This window comes from Corapipo altera, unplaced genomic scaffold (assembly GCF_003945725.1).
Source record: "Corapipo altera isolate COAL_440 unplaced genomic scaffold, ASM394572v1 61411, whole genome shotgun sequence".
Lineage (NCBI taxonomy): Eukaryota > Metazoa > Chordata > Aves > Passeriformes > Pipridae > Corapipo > Corapipo altera.
In genome coordinates, this window is record NW_020884875.1 from 23,280,444 (window position 1) to 23,303,034 (window position 22,591).

At 39.8% G+C, this 22,591-nt stretch overlaps 1 protein-coding gene across 6 annotated transcripts in view; it reads left to right on the forward strand.

Moving 5' to 3' along the window:
• ADAMTSL1 (ADAMTS like 1) overlaps nt 1-22,591 on the forward strand; it is a 393,783-nt gene that overhangs the window by 207,034 nt on the left and 164,158 nt on the right. For 4 of the 6 annotated variants that reach the window (XM_027634671.1, XM_027634670.1, XM_027634672.1 and 1 more), the window contains one exon: nt 17,266-17,311. In XM_027634671.1, coding sequence (XP_027490472.1) covers nt 17,266-17,311 — 46 coding nt within the window. The other 2 variants (XM_027634674.1, XM_027634673.1) reach the window with 2 other exon arrangements.

A 22,591-nucleotide genomic window follows, 5' to 3' on the forward strand; every position in this document is an offset into this window, starting at 1 on the left:
TTTTGGTAGACAATAGCAATAAATCATAAGTAGTAACACCTGACCTGTAATTAACACTGTATGAAATGTGCAATTTTTAATTAAGTAAAAGGTTTAAATGATGAGCTTTTCTGGTAAACAAGGATTTTAAGTTGCTAAGAAAAAGGCAGAGAGGGGAAAGAAACTCGTCCAAGGTTTGCAAATAAGCCTGTGCACGAGTACTTCAAACCTGGCAAGGCTAGAACAAAATGTCCGCCCCTATGGGACAATTTCTTCATCATACAGTTTGTCTCATGTATTTGTTTTGTATAATTTCACTGCAGCATGAAGGAAGATACTAGATACTTCTGGCAAATGAAAACAGGCAGCACAATAAGATGTTTTAGAAAAAAATAATCTTAAATATTTCTCATCCTGGAAGGAACATTCATAGTGCCTTGTATCTTCTAGTTCTGTATGAGGTGACTTTCAAAGCATCTCATGAATAGGGAGAACCCAGTGCATCTGCTTTGAAGAAATGCAAAGACTAATTGCCCATTCTTAAGTATGTTTGTATAAATATAGTGAAGTAAAGGAAACCAGTTTTCTTTCCAGCTTTTGTTTGCCAAAGTTATGTTAGTGCTGGTGTTGTTTGTTTTGGGAACATGTTTTGTGTTAGGCCTTCACAGCTGTAATGGAAGAATGGAAAGTATTAGTGAGAAATTCTGTTTTCTAGTGTTTTAAATGGCAAAAATTTTGGGGTAGAGCTGTTTAACTGTACGTTTCATTAGAACAACTGGTTCTGATTATGCTGAGGACATAATGATAATGATATAAAAAATATGCCAGTCACATAAGCAGATGGGAGTTACCAGCCCAAGTCAGTTGTATCTCCTCGTATCCCGTGCTGACAGAAAGCAGCACTGGGTCACTCCAGGGACAGAATACACCCCAGGAAAATAAAAGATTGTTAATTTGTAGTTAAACCTCAAAGGATGACACTTGTCATGCTCTTTATATGCATTACCTCTTTATCACTTCTGATAATATTGTAATTTACACAAAAGGTCAGAAAATGTTACTGGGTTTTGCCTCAACTCATTTAAAAGTGAACTCCCAGACTAATTATATATTGCGTGGAGAGATAATTATTTTTACCATTTTATCATTCTACAGTATTTTGCCTTTTGGTTTTCCTATCTTTTTTTTTTTTTATTGGATACAAAGCTCAGAAAGAGAAGCTCCTCATCTGTCTCTTCTCCATCATGAGCTGCCATACAGCACTGCTGATCAAAACCTATAGAGAGGAGAACCACAAACCACTCCTATTTTTCTTGAGCATGAAACTACCCAACTGTTGAGCTTCTACAGAAAGGCTAGTTTTATTAGCTGTTGTATATTTTGGCTACCAAGATTATGGAAACACATAGGCAGAACAGGTAGAGAGATACTGCAATACGGACTTTACCTCTTGCTCAGAATCCAACTATTGTTTGTTCCAGTCTGTCTGTTGCACCACTGGAGTTTGTCATAAGCATAGTGATTGATAATAACTCATATACCTTCCATCTAGGTATTAAGTGTCATGTTGATTCAAATGAACTCAAGCAGAGTAATAATAAATGCCTGAATTAGATATCTGAAATTCATGTGCATTTATTTTATTTTCCTGTATCAGGGTACATTTTCAAATTGTAAAAGAAATTATAAAATCTCTTATGCTAAGTTCACCCATCCTGGTCCTAAAAATATTCAGTGTTTTCTGGAATTTCACTTTACATATTGACAAGTACTGCAGTAATAGAGATAGGATTTTGCTGTGTCTAGGCTTTGCAAGACAGTTATGATTCTTTTTCCTATCATCTTCCAAATTCACCATCACTTTCTAGTAAAGTAAGGCTGTAGGTAGAAGAATAGGATGTCCTAGAGTTTTGGAAATTATTTTTGCAGATAATAGATAACTACCCTATTTTTCAATCTGCTTGAAACCCCTACATGTTACTGTTGCTGCTGTTTATGAAAAGATCATGAAGCAGAGAACAGTTTGCCTGAGTGTGTAACAGACTGCTAAGCAGGTTATGGCGTCCCATGGATACTGAATCTGAGCTAAGGGGCCATAATTTGAAATCATCACTCTTACCTCTGGGAAACAGTGTGTAAACTACTGAAGAGAGTGGAGGTTTTCCACCATTGGGTGAGGGTTGTATGTTTAGTAGCAGAAAAAAGTCAACATTAACATCTTCCTGACAAATTTCCCTCAGTATAAAAGTGTCAGAGATTAAAAAAAAACAAAACAAACAAACAAACAAAAACCCAAACAAACAACAAAAAATCTATTAAAAAACCCAAACAAAAACACACAAAAAAAAAAAAAAAAAGGAAAGAAAAAAAGAAAAAGAAAAAAAGGAAGAGGGAACAAACATAAGAGAGTTACTCTCAGCTTTGTTCATACTTCATACTGGTTGTGTTACATGCTGGAACATCTTTTTTCTCCTTTTCAAATACATCCCTTCAGCTGATGGCTGCCTTTTGTTAATGCAAGTAAACCACGAGTATGCAGTATTCTGAAGTGATTCACCAGTGTGGTTGTTCAGCCCATTGCACCCTGCAAAATGAAAACAGTAGATCTGCTTAAGGGACTCTCAACTTTATTGTAGTTTGACTTGGTTTATCAGTAAAATAGCAACCAAGACATGCCTTTGAAAGTTAGGTTTCAAAAACTAGCGAAATTAGCTAAAATTAAGTCAATTTTATGATGTGTACATTTTTCATTAAACAGAAAAGCCCAAAATAAATTGGATATTTTTTTCATTCAGTAGTAATAGTTTCTCAAATTCATCATACACATTCAAAAGCAGTTCCCAAATCAAGCATAAAATGGTTTGTTGTCTGTCAGACAAGGATGGAATAGATACATGGTATTTGTTTTGGTTCAAAGTTAAATAAGAAAGTAAGAAACTGTTGTTTACCTTGGCTGAACTTCAGGTATCCACCGGGCTTGTGCCCATCCGCCCCTCGTAGGAGAGGGGAGGAGGAAAGAGGGAAAAGGAAAAAAAAACTGCAAAACCAAACCTGCTAAGAAAGGCAGTTTAGTATTTACATAGAGAGAAAAAAAACCTATAAACACTATACACACAGAGAAGAACTAATAATAAAGACTTCTTCCCCACAAGAACACTTTCCTCCTCCGAAGAAATGGCCCGACTATTCTGCACAGAGATCTGGAAGAGAAGAGAGTGCCTTGCTTCCTTCTCGTCTCTTTTGTATCTGAGCTGATGTCATGCCTAGACTTCGCGAAAAAAGATTTGGGGAAGGCTCTACCCACGTTTGTTACAAGCACGTCTTGAACCGCCTGCATGCAGGGTTGGGTCTGCAGCTTCCAGTGCACCTTTCACCTGCCATTTTGACCTTCACCCATCGCTACAGGGCTTTGCAAATGCGGGTAAGGCCTTTGGGCCTGCGCAATGGATTTTTTAGGTGAGATGCAGTATGCGTGGAACTGGACCCACCCTTTAATCCTAAGGTTCATCTGCCAGGGCTGAGCGAGCTTGGATGGTGGCGGCAAGGTCCTCAGGATGTAAGTTTGATTAGAGTGACCTTCTCTTAGATGGACGGCCTTACAGGGCTAAATGAGCTCCATCTGCCTGGGTTTGGAAATTAGAGTTGTCCTTCTCCTAGGATGGTTGCCAGAAGGCTAGTGAGCCCATCCTGCCCATGGACATATTATATCTGACCTTTCGTTTTTGACTTGTCTGGCATGGGATACCCTGCCGACGGCATGTACCATTGCCAGTTTTCCTCTACGACCTAACAGTATCATAAAACAACTGAAGAGCAAGGAAAACCAGGAATATTTGCAAGTGTCTTTCTTTGCATAGCTCCTGGGTAAGATGCAGTTACATTCAGAGAGGAATTTGAAAGGATTGCTATTAAAGAATTTCTGCATTTCACAGACTGGATCAAGGTGATACATTTTGGATGTGATCAGGAGCAGCGAGAGGTTTTGGTCTGACCTCCTCAGATTACAACTATGTGGTGGTTTTGTGCAAGTACATGTTTATTCTGAAAGCGTGCTCATTGATTTTGAGTAGGCTATAGACCTGACATTGCTGTGGTTAAGCAGTGAACCCTACCTGCCTATGCTGAGAAAATTTTACCTTATAGGACTAGTGGCAGATGCAACTACTTCCCAACTTACGTAAGAAGCTGCTCTCCACGCATTTGGCTGACAATGAAACCCACACACTAAACTGAATTTTGCACATTGGAATAATATTCTGGAGGGTCAGTTTGTTTTTCTGGGAAATAAGGCAAACAAGTTCTTTGTTGAGATTACGTTAGGTGAAGTTTTGGAAGAGCTGAACAGGACAATGATATATTTGAGTTCAGCACATGTTATTACTTTGTTGACTTTGCATTCAGGGCTACCTCTTATCATAGGTTTTCTGTTTCAGAATAGGAACCTTGTATTTTAACCTTACATTAGCATTAGTATTTTCTTTTTCAAAGGAACCCTTCATATTCTGAAGTAAATCTGTTTCTGCATCTTTTTTTTGAGCTGATGTAACATGGTATGGAATACCTTATTGGCACAATATGAATCCTATCTAGTTCCTTTTCCCTCCCAGGGAGGGTAACAAACCCGTTACAATCTCCACCTCTTATTCAATACCATTTTACATCACACTCATATCCTGCTCTTATACAGGTCTGATCTTCTACGATTGTCTCATCGTTGAGCACCAGCATCACCTTAGTTTGGTCGTCGTCTGATGACTTTTCCTGCAACATACAACTCAGAATATGAATTAATTTTTTCCCAAGGTTAAATCTTCTTGAGGCACACACTGGGTTTCCCCATCTTCTCTCATTATTTACCAAGTGTATCCTGGTCCTTGAGCAAAGACAATCCCATGAATGGGTTTGCCTTTGCTCAGGGCAGGGTTAACCCAAACTGCTTTACCTAACATACCCCTCAAGTGAATTACTGGGACTTTGTCTCCATCCACAGTGTGAAGGGGCTCTGACTGGGCAGGGCTGACTAGATTGACAGAGCCTCTAGTGTTGACTAGCCACGTAGACTTTGCTAGGTGCTGAGCCCAATTTTTGAAAGTCCCCCATCCAATGCCTTCAGAGTAGTTTTCAGCAGTCCATTACACCACTTGGCCTTTCCAGCGGCTGGTGCATGATATGGGTTGTGATATACCCGCTCAACACCGTGCTCTCTTGCCCAAGAAGTAACTAAACTGTTCTTGAAATGAGTCCTGTTGTCTGACTCAGTTCACTCTGGGGTGCCATCTCGCCACAGTACTTGTTTTTCAAGACCCAGAATGGTATTTTGGGCAGTTGCATGAGGCACCAGATAAGTCTCTAACCATCCAGTGGTTGCTTCCACTATGGTGAGCACATAGCGCTTACCTTGGCGAGTCTGTGGCAGTGCGATACAGTCAACCTGCCAAGCCTCCCCATATCTATACTTATCCCAACGTCCACCATACCATAGGGGCTTCATTGTTTTTGCTTGTTTAATGGCAGCGCATGTCTCACAATCATGAATGACCTAGGAAATAGTGTCCATGGTTAGATCCACCCCTCGGTCTTGCGCCCATCTATAGGTGGCATCTCTGCCCTGATGACCTGAAGCATCATGGGCCCATCGAGCTAGGAACAACTCTCCCTTATGCTGCCAATCTAGATCTACCTGTGGCACCTTGACTTGTGCAGCTTGATTTGCTTTTTTGTTGTTGTGATGTTCCTCATTAGCTCAATTTTTGGGTACATGGGCATCTACATGGTGAACTCTCACAATATGCTTCTCAATTCGAGCAGCAATGTCTTGCTGTAAATCAGCAGCCCAGATAGGTTTTCCTCTATGCTTCCAGTTGATCTTCTTCCACCGATCCAGCCACCCCCACAGAGCATTGGCTATCATCCACAAGTCGGTGTAGAGGTAAAGCCTTGGCTATTTCTCTCATTTGGCAATGTCCAGGGCCAATTGAACAGCTTTGAGTTCTGCAAATTGACTTGATTCACCTTCTCCTTCAGTAGCTTCCACCACTTGTTGGGTAGGACTCCAGACAACTGCTTTTCACTTCCGATTCTTCCCTACAATACAGCAAGAACCATCAGTGAATAGGGCATAATGTGTTTCTTCTTCAGGTAACTGATTGTATGGTGGAGCTTCCTCAGCTCAGTCCACTTGTTCTTATTCTTCCTCATGTGCTAAACTGAAGTTTCCACCTTCAGGCCAATTTGTTATGATCTCTAGGATTCCAGGGCGATTCGAGTTTCCGATTTGGGCGCGTTGTGTAATCAAAACAATCCACTTGCTCCGTGTAGCATCAGTGGCATGATGCATAGAGGGCACCTTTCCCTTAAACATCCAGCTCAGCACTGGTAGTCGGGGTACCAGGAGAAGCTGTGCTTCTGTGCCAATCATCTCTGAGGCTGCTTGTATTCCTTCATAAACTGCTAGGATTTCTTTCTCCATGGGGATGTAGTTGGCTTCAGATCCTCTGTGGCTTTGGCTCCAGAAACCGAGTGGTCGGCCCTGGGTCTCACCAGCCACCTTTTGCCAGAGGCTCCAAGAGGAAGCATTATCCCTGGCTGCAGAATAAAGTACATTTTTTATGTTTGGTTCTGTCCTGACTGGTCCAAGGGCCATGGCATGTGCAATCTCCTGCTTAATCTGTTTAAAGGGTTGCTGTTGTTCAGGATCCCATTGGAAATCATTCTTCTTATGGGTCACTGAGTAAAGAAGGCTCACAATTTGGCTGTACTCAGGAATATGCATCCTGCAAAAACCTATGGCCCCTAGGAAGACTTGTGTTTCTTTCTTGTTAGTTGGTGGAACCATCACTGTGATCTTATTGATGACTTCTGTTGGAATCTGACGATGTCCATCTTGCCATTTCACCCCTAGGAATTGAATCTCTTTGGCAGGTCCCTTGACCTTACTCTTTTTGATGGTAAAACTGGCTTTGAGAAGAATCTGAATGATTTCCTTCCCTTTTTCAAAAACTTCCTCTGCTGTGTCCTCTCATATAATAGTGTCATCAATGTATTGGATGTGTTCTGGAGCCTTATCCTTCTCTAGTGTAGCCTGAATCAGTCCATGGCAGATGGTAGGACTGTTTCCACCTCTGGGGCGGTCAGTTCCAGGTGTCCTGCACACCTCTCCATGTAAAAGCAAACTGCAACCTGCACTCTGCTGCTGAGGGGATGGAGAAGAACACATTTGCAATATCGATGGTGGCATACCACTTCACTGCCTTGGACTCCAGTTTGTACTGGGGCTCCAACATGTCTGACACAGCGGCACTCAGCAGCAGGGTAACTTCATTCAAGCCGCAATAGTCCACAGTCAGTCTCCATCCTCCATCAGATTTACATACAGGCCAGATGGGGCTATTGAAGGGTGAGTGGGTCTTGCTGACCACCCCTTGGCTCTCCAGCTCTCGGATCATCTCATGAATGGAGATCACAGCATCTCGGTTTGTTCAGTATTGTTGTCTGTGTACTGTTGTAGTGGCCATCAACACTTGCTGATCCTTGACTTGCAGCAATCCCACAATGGAAGGATCTTCTGAGAGGCCAGGCAGAGTAGGTAATTGTTTAAATTTCTCTGTAGCCACTGTGGCTACACCAAAAGCCCATTGATACCCCTTTGGATCTTTGAAGTATCCTCTCCTGAGGTAATCAATGCCAAGGATGCAAGGAGCCTCTGAGCCAGTCACAATGGGGTACTTTTCTCATTTGTCCCCCGTTAAACTTACTTCAACCTCTAGCACTGATAATTCTTGACTTCCTCCTGTCACTCCAGAAATCCAGATGGGCTCTGTGCTTTTATGCCTCGATGGCATCAAAGTGCACTGTGCACCAGTGTCTACTAAAGCTCTGTATCTCTGCGGATCCAATGTGCCAGGCCATCAGATCCACACAGTCCAGTAAACCCTATTGTTCCTTTCCTTCTCCTGGCTAAAGGCAGGACCCCTCTGTTGTTCCTGGTCAGAGTATTCACTGTCTGACCATTGCATTGCCCAATCAGAGGTCCCCTCATCGGGATCACAGGAATTGATCTCAGTCTTTCTGCATCTCAAAGGTCATTGATCTCTTTCCAGGGCCTCTGCATCAACTACATGGATGACCTTCTTACTAGGTTTCTTCCCTCTTAATTCTTGTACTCGGGCTTCAAGTTTATAGGTAGGTTCACTATCCCACTTCTTCATGTCTTCCCCCGGTCACACAGAAAGAACCATAGTTCACCACGTGGTCTACTCTTGGGGTTTCCTTTCCTTCTGGGTGGGACAGAAGGAGAACGAGACCGATCTCTTGGGCTCTCTCTGCGGTGGGTCTCACATTCGGGTCACTTGTAAGGCCTCTCCATCCTCTCCCCAGTGTGGGTGTACCAGTGGTGGAGATTGGAACTGTCTCTGAAATCAAGCTTGCTGGCCCGTGGGAGTGAGGAGGCTTCCATACCTTCTTTTGTACTCTGTATCCAGGCACACATTGTGTCCACAGTTTGTTCATCCATCCTTGGATGGTATATTGTTACCAGGCAGTTAACGTACAATTCAGGGGCACCTTGAATTACCTTTCTCTACATGGGTAGCATGCAAGGGACTCTCTCTGGATCTAGGAAGTTTTTATCGCCTAAATCACTGTGAATGATTTCCAGCATGACCAGTTCCCACAGGTACTGGATGCCTTTCTCTGCAGTAGTCCACCTTCTTGGAGAGCTCATTAGATTTTCCTTGAACGGGTACCTTTCTCTCACACTGAAGAGGAGGCGGAGACAAAGACTGCAAATATATCTCTCCTTTCCAATTTCCTATTCAGTTTCACAGTGTCTGGCAATAGATCCCATAATCCAGCATCGGAGCAGCCAAGTAAGAATTCATTCACCAGGCTGGCGGCTGTAATCTCTCCACAAGTCCCGAAGTTCTGATAGGCTCAGGGACTGGGTAACTTCACTTTCATGTCTGATTTCCTCTCTGCTTCTCACACATGGAACTGCTTCTGCTTCCTCTAGTGAATCACTGGCTATTTATCCTGCTTCCTCTTCTTCTCTTGGATGCGTGGGCAGGGTAAATCCTTCTCCTTCTTCCTCTTTTACTAATCCTAGGCTGGTAGGTCCTGTGGATCTCCTTATTCATATCTTCTTTTTCACTACAGGGGCAATAATGACTTTGAATGTCATAGTTTGGGTCCCTGTCTCAGTCATAGTCTTTTTAGAGTATTGAACAGCAGCTCGATAAGCACAGGCCAGGACCCAGTACAGGACAAGAAGTTGCTGGTTTTGATTGGGGTAGGCAAGGCATCCTTCCATTAAATGATGTGTCAGTTTGTTGGGGTTGAATACTTGGTTCTGATGTGAAGTCCCAAGCAACGGGAGGTGTTAAACACCCTAAAAACCTGCCTAAATTCATCCACATATCCTGCCACCCCGGAACTGGGCCCTTTAAGGCATATCCCAGTAAATTCTCTTTCAAAGTTTGTTTTGTCCTACTACAAGGCAAAAAGACAATACTGCATTCCCCAATCCCCTTAACGTTCTCATAGCATTAGTTATAAGCAGTACCATTGCCAGACAGCTTAAATAAGGATTAGTAAGAATCACTGGTGCCTTCATTACCAAACCATCTATATCAAAATTAAGAAGGGAAAGAAAATTGTATCTATCCCCCTGGTGGTCTTTTAGAAGATAAGTCACAGAGCCCATGAGAATTGTTAGTAAAATCAAAGGTGTAAATACAAGGACTGGGTGTAGGGCCATGTTTATATTAGTATGTTCCCAAGTTAGCAAAAACAAAAAGATAAGTAAGGCAGCATTTATATAAACAACCTTTCTTAGCAGTCTTGCCAGATTTCAGCACCAGATTTGTTATTGTTTACCTTGGCTGAATGCCAGGTTCCCACCGGGCTTGCACCCAGCCTCCCCTCAGAGGAGAGGGGAGGAGGAAAGAGAGAAAAGGAAAAAAAACCCTGCGAAACCAAACCTGCTAAGAAAGGCAGTTTAATATTTACACAGAGAGAAAAACTATAAACAACTATACACACAGGGAGGAACTAACAATAAAGACTACTTCCCCAGGAGAATGCTCTCCAAAGAAGAAGAAACGGCCTGACTATTCTGCACAGCTACCCAGAAGAGAAGAGAGCACCTTGCTTCCTTCTCGTCTCTTTTATATCTGAGCTGATGTAACGTGGTATGGAATACCTTATTGGGACAATATGAGTCAGGTGATCTATCTAGTTCCTTTTCCCTCCCAGGGAGGGTAACAAACCCATTACAGAAACCATTAAAACAATTATGACTAGCACAGAAAACAGGATATGTAAAATATCATCATGGCTAGGCTTCGTGAATGAAGATTTGGAGAGGGCTCTACCCACGTTTGTTACAAGTGCGCTGGTGGCTAAAGAGGCCAATTCGAGATAGGCACGTCTGGTTGCAAAAGACACAGCAGAAAGACTCCTTAGATGGTATATTCTGCAAGGCACGATTCTTTCTCCTTAAGAGTGATCCTGTGTGCGTTCTCAAAAGAAGCAGCAGCGTTATAGATAGTGTATCTCCAGAGCTCCTGATTGGAGGCCAGAGTAGAACAGTAATGTTGATCAATATGGCCAAGGCTGAGATGTTGCTTCAGGGAGTCCTTGTGTCTCCTCTTGAAGGCTCATCTCTTGCGGCAGCCGGTGGCAAGTTCACCACAAAGCAAGATCTTAGGGAGGCGGTGGTCCTTCATCCTTGAGACGTACCCTGCCCAACACAGCTGCGTTCTCAGCAACATGGCCTCAATACTTGTGACTGCTGCTCATTCTAGAAAGACGTATTAGTCACATAATGTGACCAGTGGATACTTATGATTGTACGGAGACAGCACGGATGGAAGTGTTCTAGGAGTTGCAGGTGGTGACGGTAGATGACCCATGATTCAGATCCATATAAAAGAGTAGACAGCACTATGGCTCTGTAAACACTGATCTTTTATAAGGCCTTCTGAAGGCACTATAAGTGAAATCTGTAATTATGAGAATGTTTTCTGGTTTCATTTGCTGGAGAAGCTTTCCCAGTTTTTTTGAGAGAGATTATAGCTCTTTCTCTTCCTAGTGGCAGAAGCAGCAAGGAACAATCTTAAACTTCAGTCAACATGTCAACATTATAAGAAGCTGCAAATTGCACACAGTGTAGATGAGCCTTGTGATCTGTGGAGTGGTTGCTGCTGGTCTTCAGAGAACCAGTTAGCCCATACTGTGCTGGCTGTCCTAATTTCTGGCTTTTGCACCTCACTGAACTATCTAAAAATATATAAAATGCTTTCCTAGTGCTGTTTTCCCATGTAATCCCTTGCTAGAACTGGCACAGGGATGTTATATGTTGGTGTTTTGGGTGATAAACTGATCAGTAGAATGAATGGTAATCAGTGTTGTACCTACAGGTGAGTGATAGATATGGTCTCCTTAAATCCATCTCTCCATTGAGAAGTAGCCTGCCTAACAAAAATGTCTGTGAAGCCTTCACTTGGATGATATACTGTTCGTATATCCATTTTCACTGGAAGAGCCTTGTCTATTCATAAGTCTTTCAATAAATCTGTTCTGAGACTTAGATTATCAAGAATTAAATCACCTAGGCCTTTGCATGATGTGGAGTTTTTCTAAGCCGTACTTCCCATGAGAGAGTTAAGATGTGATTCTCTAAAGACCCAAGCACCAGACTGTGCAGGAGAAAGGATGCATTTCAGCGGAAGTGGGCTGCCACACATGATTTAGACACAGGTTCAAACTTCCTTAAAGTGTGGAGAGCTTGAGTTCCTGTTCAGCACATATGTTTTATAAAGACCACCTGCAAAACTTCGATCCTAATCCAATCTCAGGCATGTTCAGATTTAGGGTGTTAGTACTTTTGGGCTTGCAGTATGTTCTATGTAGTATCTTTGTGTTAGAGCAGGCCAGTTGAGATTTAATATTGTATTTCTTTCCACTTGGGCTGTGAAGAGAGCTCTTGCCCTTGTTTGGCTGAAAGGTTGTGTTTTTTTTAATTTTTGCTTTTTTTTTCTTTTCTTGGATAGTGAAAAATATTTGCAATATTTTCTGTAATTGCTTTCTCTATATCTACAAGATATGTAACGTGCAAATCTAAAGCTAAAGACACTTTTAAAAAGATTCTTAAGAAAATAAAAAATACTGCAGTGACAAATATGTAAATGCTGAAAATAAACACTATTCTGAAAGCACTCTGTCAACTTTTTCTTTATTTTCCTTTATTTTTCTTAAATTGGATTTTTGTTATTTTAATTGGACTAGGCAGTCATATTTTTCTAAGTTTAGGAAGTGTCATTTAATGGCAGCTGTTGCTTAAAAAATAACAATCAGTGACTCAGAATAAGGCAAAGAATAAATTGGAAATAAAAATGTACCACAAGGATACTGTGACAAACTGTATTCAAAGCTTTGCTAAATTGCAGAAAAATACATCTACTGGTCAACTAGTTGGCTAAACTTGTTATATAAGGAAATTAAGTTAGTTAAAGAGGACTTTTTGCCTTATGAACCCATTTGCAACCCCAGCATTCTCAGTCTTTATAGGAGAAGTGTTCCAGCCCACTAATTATTTTTGTGACCCTTCTCTGGATCTGGTCGGTGTCTGTCTTGTACTGGTGACCAGAGTTGAACACAATAGTCGAGGTGGGATCCCATGAGAGTGGAGTAGAGGGAGAGAATCATCTCTCTTGACCAGGTGGCCACACTTCTCTTTATGTAACTCAGGATAAAATTGACTTTCTGGACTGCAAGTGCACATTGTCAGCTCATATTTAATTTTTCATCCACCAGTATCCCCAAGTCCTTCTCTGCTCTTGATCAATTCATCACTCAGTCTATTTGAAGCAGAATCTTCCATTTGACCTTGTTGAGCCTCATGAGGTTCACATGGTACCATTGATGCTAAGTATAATAACATTATTTACATGAGAATTATTGCTTGCCTAGTAGCAAGATTGTGAAAAACATTATTTATGGTAAAAGTTTGCATTTTGTGGTCCTAGATCAGTACCCTCACCAGCTTCCTCCATATAGTGACTGAAGTTGGTATTTTGTCTCCTGATTGTTTTTTTTTTTTTACTCCCAAAGAAAGAATATTCATAAGATCTGTAACACAATTCGGCAAGGAAAGTTGGCTTGTGTAGCCATGGCATGTTTCCTTGTCTCAAAGTTAGCTGTTCATGTAACTCCTCTGGGTATTTCCCATTTCAGCAACACACAGGAGCTTGTAAGAGACAGTCTTCTAAACAGAGAGAATGAAAGATTTTTACAGTTGCAATGCTAAGATGCATGGCAAAACATACCAGTGCTTCTCGACAATCCTCCATGGCAGGCAAGGTGAAAAAAGGAAATGGAAGAATCTTTACACATCTTTTCAACTGACTGAATGATTTGGACAGTGGAATGATTTGGATGTGAGGTTTGGAGACCCAACCAGATAGTTTCAAAAAGTGAACTCCTTAAAGTCCATGCAGTCCTGATGCATCTTCCTTGTTCATAACAATTTGGTGTTCATGACCTTCTCTTGCACTTCCTTTATGGGAAAAGGGCTATAAAAGAATAAGAGACTCACTTTTCCTCAGAGAGGGACAAACACAGAAATTGCATTGAGGATGACAGGGGGTCATAATGCTGTACATTTTAGAAACAGGTAAGACCAACAGGCTGAGGAAAGAGAGATGCAATATGGTGTTACTCTGTGTGTGTAACCTGTCTTCATGTCTGCTAGCACCAGGGGAAGGGGAGACCTGTCACAGGCTGCCCAAGATCTTATAGGAAAAGACAGGCCCACAGCGTACTTTTCTCATAAGTACAGTGCAAAACCCAGAATCTGTCCCAGAAATGTCATTATCAAGGGGTGTGAGAATAAAGGAGTGAAGATTATTTAACATTACATCAGCTTCCAAAGCACTGTAGTGAACAGTTGCATCAAAATTCATATGGACAAAAATAACCCTCTCATGGCTCATAGTTGCTTGTTTATGTGGAGACTTGTCTCTCTAAGGAAGGCATTTCAAACTTTGACGACTGCTGAGAATGTCAGGACTTGATGAGGTCCTTCTCTGCAAATCTTTCATCATCTTTGGTAATTACAGATAAAGACAACTTTGACATGGGGTTGCTGTCCTTATTGACATGGATTGTTGCAGTGCTTGTAACTCTTTTTGAGCACAAATACACATCTACTTAAGACCTTTGAGGAGGGGACTTGAACTAAGTTTCTCTACAAACTGGAACCTGGAGAAATAAATACCAGGGGGTTGGATTTTTTACATTAAGAGAAGTGAATATTTTAATATCTTAAACGTTGTTAATCTCTTTCAGAAACTTTACTCGAAGCAAGCGACTAAGTTTAAGGAATGAAACATGACTCCCAACAGCTTGCTTTTCTTTCATATTCACTTGATAATAATTCACTGTCAAGCCAAATCCTCAGCTACCTTTTTCTGCTGAAAAATCCCCCTGAGTGTAGATAACAGAGAAAGCTAGAAGTCCTTCTTGCTGTTCCCAAGACAAACTTGGCATTTTGGTTGACTTCTGAGTTTTCCTACAGGCAGTGTATATGCCTTGTTGATATGAGTTCTGATTTATACCCTGCAGAGATAAGAGGATCTCTGGTGACTGTATCTCACAACATGGTCTCACTGATCTGCTGTGGTCTTTCGTTGTATGTTAGATCCTCAGTGCTTTGGAATTCTGGAAAGCATCCATGCTAAGATATGCATGCAAATCCCATGATTTTGAATCCAAAAGTAGATACTTAACACTTAATAGAATCTGGAATGCTGTCCTGAATCAGCATAGATCTGAAATGCAAACTAATCTGCTAATCTATTGTGAAAATATATCATCTCAGGCTGAAAGCCTGCTTTGGTTGATGGTGATAAGTGGGAAACTAATGAACTTAAATAACCAAACTCCAAAGTTTGGTCTTGCAGAGGGACAAGAGGAATTTTGCAGGAGTGGTTCCTAGTGTTCATGAATCATCACAGCACTAGCTGCATCCAGAATCGCACATTTTATCTGAACATCCCTTGCCATTAGCCAAAGGAGCAAAAAGGGAAGAAAAAACCTGAATAGTTTTTTGGCATAGGTCTCATGATAGTACCTATTCTTTTCCCTAAGGCAAAGAATAAGTGAAAAATAAATTTTTCATTTCAAAACAGATGATACAAGGAAACCATGAAAAGAAGAAGAAACCGAGAGGCAACGGATAGGAAATTTAAATTTCCCTGTCAGTTCAATGGTTTAAGGTTAATAAATTAAGGTAATTGAAATTGAGGTAACAACAGGTCTGTATGAAGCAAACTACTGTCTGAGAGGTTTTGTGGCTTTTCTGAGAGACAGGTGGAGCATGTGTCAAGCTTGACAAACAAGTTATTCAGTATGGTATACAAAGTTTGCACTAGGACTGCCTGCACACTGTATAATATACTTTTTTATATATATATAAACAAAGTACTTCTATTGAATGGCATATAAACAGGTTTTCACACTACCTTTAGAAACTTGTCTTTATTGCTCAGGAATAACTGAGATAGTGGTGGTGGGCACGGGGTGTCAGTTGGGTGTTTGGTGGTTGTTGTTGTTTTTCTTTCACAGCCTATTGTGAATAAAATTTTTATTATTGTACTACCAAAACTAATTTTTTCTAGTGCTACTCTGTGCACACTTTTCACTTCTGTGCATACTTGCAATGATCAAAATTTCCTTGAATTAATTATATTTCTGTTATGTTTTAATAGCTTTTTTTTAATATACCAAATGCTACACAAAATGTATTATCTTTCTGCTCATATTTCTTCTGAAAATTTGAGAGGTTTATTTACTTTTTTGTCTTCTCCTGTGTCATTTAGACCACTGTGGTACATTTGCAAAATTGTGGTTTGCCCTGACTTTGTATTGACATAGGTGTAAATGACTACTGGAGGAATTTCACAATTAAGTCTTGTGGATCCGTAGATAACAGAAACAGAAAGGATGACTTCAATAGCTTAAAGGAAACCTATTCTGTTTATTTTAGAGTTAACTCAGTATGGAAAAAGTTTCCTGTTTAAAAAAAAAAAGGGGTGAGGGAAGAATGCCCTTTCCCTTGGATAGTTCGAAATGTTTTGGATTTAAAAGTTCAGACTTGGCAGGCATTTGAAAGAATGTGTACTTGTTAAGTCCTGGCCAAAAAAAAGAAAGAGGGGTGAGTGTGGGGGGAAAAGTTGTGAAATTAAGAAATTAAAACTGTTAGGAATTCTGTTCTTTTGAAGAATAAATTTTGAAAGCCAAACCCTGCATTCTCATTTGTACTGAGGACCTCCACGGGGTATGCTGTCTGAACTAATAAAACACATGAAACTTCACCTAAGGTCAAATACTCAGAATACAAGCTACGAGTGCTAAAAAGGTATCTGGCTGTTGACCTCTCTTTTGGGAGTCCAGCCAGCATCAGGGCTGGTACGGGTCTGCTGTGGGAGAAGAGGGGGAGAGCCATGGAGAGCACGTCAGGGTATGTGCTCTCCTTGACCTTGCTCAGCCCAACTGCTCTTTGGATGCTGTTCTGCAGCTGGGTTCCAGGAGTAGTGAGGGGTTAGTGAATTGAGGGGAAGTTTTATGCCCTCCTTCTCCTCTTACATCAAGTTCTGTAGAAGTGCTGTCACACAAGGTTCAGATTAGATATTATGAAGAAATTTTTTTACTGTAAGGGTGGTGAGCCACTGGAACAGGTTGTCAGGAGAAGCTGTACATGCTCATCCCTGGAAGTGTTCAAGGCCAGGTTGGATTGGGCTCTGAGCAACCTGGTCTAGAGAGAGGTGATAATTCTATAATCTCAGACCACCGCAGGCATAGTTCCTTCCTCCCAGTGCCCAGTTGTTCCCTGAGCCTGTCTGCTCAGACTGTGTCAGTGCTAAGGTGTGTGCCCAGGTAGGTGCAGAGCTGTGCCCTTCTGAAATCATGAATTGCAGGGAGACACAAGACATTATTAATGTGATTAAGATGTTGCCTTACATGTTGCATTCTGACCTCCAACCTTATTTGTAAGCTGATGATATGTTCTAGAAAGAAATTTTTAAACCAAAGGTAGGAAACTAGGGAGTTGTAGAATTCATGCCTCAATAGGGGCAGAGAGCCCTTTCCTTTGGGGAAGAGAGTTGGTGGGGGAGTAGGTGATTAGAGATATGTATGGGAAAGATACTGACATGGCAAATATTATGCGTTTGCTTTTTATATTCATCTGTTAATGGATTTGGGTTTGTTTTTAATTTTTGGACACAGGACCTGTGAAGGACGAAACATCCGGTACAGGACATGCAGCAATGTGGTAAGTGAAGTATAGCTTTGATATGATACAAATCATCCCATATGACAATCACATTCATGTTACAGCAAATAATTTGGTAAAGTGATAGTGAGAATATTTTAGTTATCTAAATTGCCTTTATACCACAGACCACAGTCAGTTTCTTGAAAAGTAGAGAGATTATGGCCTGATGCTAAAACTATTTGGAAGGGATTGCAGTCACAGCCCTCACAAATAAAATGTCAATGGAACTTCAGAGTTGCTATTTACAACCTCCCTACCAGAACCAAGACGACTTGCGTTCCCAGTATTACTTTGATAACCATCTGGTTCACATTGGGTAGTCTGTTACACCGCAGGATTAAGCTGTTAAGAATTGAAGACAAGTTAGTAGGAGATATGTGATTTTATGATTTTGTATGTTTCTGTTCACTTGTGCCCTCACAGCATTATAATTCTGTTGCATGTCTTAGAAAAACAGTTTTACATAGACTGTACCAATGTTTTGGCATTTTCAAAGGCTCTTGCTTGTTTTGTTTTACATGTAGCCAATGAAGTTTTCAAAACAATAAAATAAGAAGCTTCAAATTCTGTCTCAGCAAAGGGAAAGTATGTTTTCACTGGTGAAAATAGAAATAAAGATTTTCATACGGAAAGTTTTATAGGGTGCCAAGAATAGTAAAGGGTCTCAAGTTATGTGGAGAAATGTCAGTTTTACCAGTAAAGATGGAAAATGAAATCAAACATACATTGGGCCAAGCTTTCTCATGCCTGATAGGGACATATTCAGAAGCCTTTCAATAGGAACTTTGTTTAAAAAAGTTTAAGAGTTTAAGTTAAAAAAACTAATATGTTCACTCATATTTAGCTCATCTTTTTTTCAATAGACCACAGTTCATAATGAAAGAAACTGCTTCTATCTGAGTTGCAGTCTCCCACGCAGTAAGGTTTCTGTCAGTTTTTTAGGAGTTGGACTTTGATAATCCTTGTGAGTCTCTTCCAACTCAGAATATTCTGTGACTCTCTGAGTCCTCTGAAATTTGTTCTGAGTGTATCCTTTGGGTTCCTGAAATGTCTTTTCAGTCTAACCTTCAGCTTCGCTGACAAAACCTACAGTAGTTAATAGGTAGGTCTTCTGGCAGATTAGCAGTCCAAATTTCATCTGAGGAATTTAAGATACACCACAACTGTGTAGGGAATGGGAAGGTTGATTTCTGCTAGTCAAGCTGCATGCTGTAGCTCTGTGATATGACATGAAGAAAAAAAAGGTATACTGTTAAAGGCTAATTGGACTACAGTTAAACCCATTAATTTTGTTTTGGTTGTGTGTTCATGCACATTGTGACAGTCTCTTTCTGTATCTGACCTGGCCTGTGTATGTTCAGAACAGTGAGACAAACTAGCATCCTGCTCTGCTGCCACTAACTGTTCCTGAGTCACCTTGATGAGAAGTTGGGATTAACTAGGTTGCAACCTGTGTTTTGGAATCATGGAGTTTAACTTTCTAAGATAAGGAATATTTTTTAATGTTGTTTTTAGCTTAGGTTCTGCTCTGCAAATGTACAACTGAACAGTTTTCTTTCAAAATAAAACCTTGCACAGTTTTGTCCTTTGCATACCTTGTATTTGGCAATACTTGTTCCAGAATTTCCAACATAGTAGTGAGGCATGCAGCTGCAGAATTTACTTAATTATTTTATACCAAATAATCACGAATTAAACTTTCAAACTTTCATCTTTACTCTGCTGAAATCAGTGACAGTTTTGCCACTGAAATATGAAAACCCAGGACTGCATTTATGATTTCAAACCATTTTTGGGAGAGGTTAAAGAATGACTTGTGCTACGTTACTCTTGTCCTTAATAAAAGAATTAAGGGAGTGTTCATTTGCTTTCTTTTTGTAAACGTACAAAACTAGCAATAAATCAAACTATTGTCAGGCTTCTGACTGCATTGTGCTTTGACTAGGCCTTCGAAATACAGCTTTATGTCACAAAGAAAGTACTTGGCTGCTGCATTCATTTTGCAGACATTTGATTTTGGGAGGACAGTATTTTCTATTTTTAAAGTATGTTGAGTCTTTCTTTGATTCAAATGTTATGCCCTTCTATTTATAGTCTTTCCTAATCCTGGGCACTGTCCACCAGTATTCAGAATATCAGGCACTGGAAGGACATTGGGACCATGATCAGCATCGGAACTTGTGGTACAGCCATTGTAGTCCACAGCAACATGTGTCTGGGGCTGGGAACTTAGAAATGCCTTATGCTGCACCAGTATAAATCCAAAGCAGTTTGAGAACCCCAGACTTACATCTCTCCTAAAATCCCTTCTGTTACTGAGTTGTTTAACTATGACCCTGAAATACTATTTGTCTCTTTCAGAATAGTAAAAAAAAAAAAAAATTAAATTATGTGCTTTGTCTTCAATGAAGTTTACTATTTTGTCTCCAAAATCCAAGGATACATACACACAAGGTGCATCTTGGAAACAATTCATTAACACAATGGCTTGTTGTGGAATTCTGCACTAGAAAAGGCCCACAATATTGTGTATATTTTTGTTAACTCAGGTTTTACCTGCTAAGATTTCATCCACAAAGACTCTGAAAATCCAGAGGATGGAAATTCCAGGCTCAAGACTTACATTTTCATCTGTTAAATGACAGTCTTTGCTTAAAAGGAAAATGAGAGCAAATCCCCCCATTCTGCCCCTGCAAGTGAAGCTAGCTGTCATGCATCACTGAAAATTCCTGTGAAATTTCTTTGATTCTTTTAAAAATCAGTGAATCCTGAAATACAAGTTTCCATTACCGTTAGCTTGTACATAACTTGAGGAATGATGTTATTGTTCATAAAATAACGAGTCTTTTTATTTTTTGCGAGCTGTCTTTCTGTGAACTAACAGAAATACTGTCATTATTGACTTTTATGATTGTGCTCTTGCAGGAAAGGATGGGTAGTCACATATACTAAAAGCAAACTATTTCAAATGTGAAAATTGGAGAATGAGAAGAATAATTCTTGGAATCTGGCAATGAACACATTTTATAGGCACTACCATTTACAAGATTTTGCTATAGCTGGTTTTAATTCATCCTGAAATTAAATTACAGAAGGGGAAAAATGAGATAAAGAGAGGCAAGGGGAAAGAGTGGCATGCATGTTTTTCCAGTGATCTATATTAATTATTCTAGGGGTGGTGAACCATTTTGCATAATATAGTCTATAAGAGAGATTGATACTATTGTCTGTAAGGCTTCTGAGCAGTTCTTAAATGAACAAATCCAGACCAGTATGTTTGCCACTTGCATTGCCTGTTGATGATCAGCAGCTGGAAAGATTTTGGGTATGAAGCCAAATGTGTAAATAGTAAAAAAAGGAATGAGAGAATCTGAAGATGATTTAGGCTTGAATTTATCTGTTTTTTTCTTCTTACTATTCATACTTACTCAAAGCATGTTCCCAGCCATTTTAGAATATACTTGTGGGAGGGAGAGAGAGAGTCATTTGTTTTTCTTTAGAAAACTGGTCTGAATGTAATGAAAACATATTTTTGCATCTGTTTGGATTATTATACTAAACATTAAGCAAAATAAACAAAAATATTTCCAAACTCTGACTAGGAATTTTTTACTCATTCTTTTTCTTTTTCTTTTTTTTCCCAATCTTGCACACTCTTTATTCCTTCTTCTAGGTGCATTCTTAGTTGCCAGGTTCTTTTCAGATACTGTACCAGGCTGTCATGTCATCTCATTTGTCATTTCTCATTTTCAGTCCTTCTGTCCCTATGCTATGTTTTTCTTTCTTTTCCCTCCATTTACATGAAAATATCTCTGAAAGGTGTTTGTTGGACTATGTATTGTCTGCATGCATTCTCTCTTCATTCTCCTCAATTATGAAACTTCTTATTGTGATTGAAAACATTTTTATTTTCCCTGGTATTTTTCATTTCACTGCACTGCTTTCTGAATCAGACTCAAAAAAAAAAAAAAAGAGGCATGAGACTGACAGTGAAGCTGCAGAACATTACTAGTGCTTTCAAGAAGATTTAGAGCAGTTCCATTAAGCCTAGGATAAAATCTGTAGATGGTAGACCCCATAAATCACAGAACTAAAACTTGTAAACACCACCTGCAACTCTTTTATATATACCTCACTTTCTTCACTTGGCTGAAGTACCAACTGTAATGACATCCCCCATTTTTGGCTTGCATTAAGACAATCTGCTTCCATCTCTGTTTTTTATCAGCTCATGCTGCATTTTGTATACAGCAGCACTGATATTGCTCATCTTACTTTCCACAAAATAACACTATCTTCTTTCCATGCACTAAATCCCAGCCTGTTGTAAAGTGTCAAACCTTAACTTCCATATAAGTGCATAAGTCTCAGAATTATTGGCTTATGTGTATGAGAAGCATCATCACCAAGTAGATTTTTTCAGAGCACAAGAATGATTAGCAGGATTTAATTTTTCTACCCAGTGGTGACTAGAAATGCCTTGTGAAGTCTTTTGCAATCAAACCTCCCAGTTCACATTTTGCAGTAAAACCATAATTTAAAAGAATTATAGGCACTACACATATCTCCTTACTAACACGTGATTTATTTAATGTCAGTTCACTTTTTAAGTGGAATTTCGTCAGGTCATTTATTTTGACTACAGTCTGTTCTTCAAACTGCTGGATTTTAATAACTACCATCTTATTTCTGATTGGATGCATTTTAAAACCTCTCTGTGTTATCTAGAAATTATTTCTTCATACTTGGAAATAAGTCCTTGTAGTATCTTGCAAATTATAGAAGCTTGGACTTCTGGATTTGCTATCTTCTCAGGAAGCAGAATTGTGGATCTCTGACTATTGAAAAATAGAAGAAACTCCAAGACCCAAAACAAAACCAAAAACCAAAACAAAAAACCCCAAACAAAACCCAAAAATACCCCAACCATTGCTACCATTCAGTGTTAATTTATAAAGAACCTTTGTAGACCAAACAAACTGAATTCCTTTCATTACAGTGACATTTTGTGACTATTCCAGACTCTGGGTAATTCATAGACTTAAATTTGGTATTTCTGATTTTTTTTTTTTAATTTGAACAGTTGATTTTCATCTGATAATATGGAACACTTGATGTCTTTAGGAAAGTATGCTCTAATATTATGTACTAGTATTACTTTCCAACTGAAATATTTGGAAGTTTTTCAAGCTGAAATAAAAGTTACTCTAATTTAAACACTTCACATTAATATTTAAAAGGGATGAACAACAAAGAGGATTAAAATTACATGAAAAG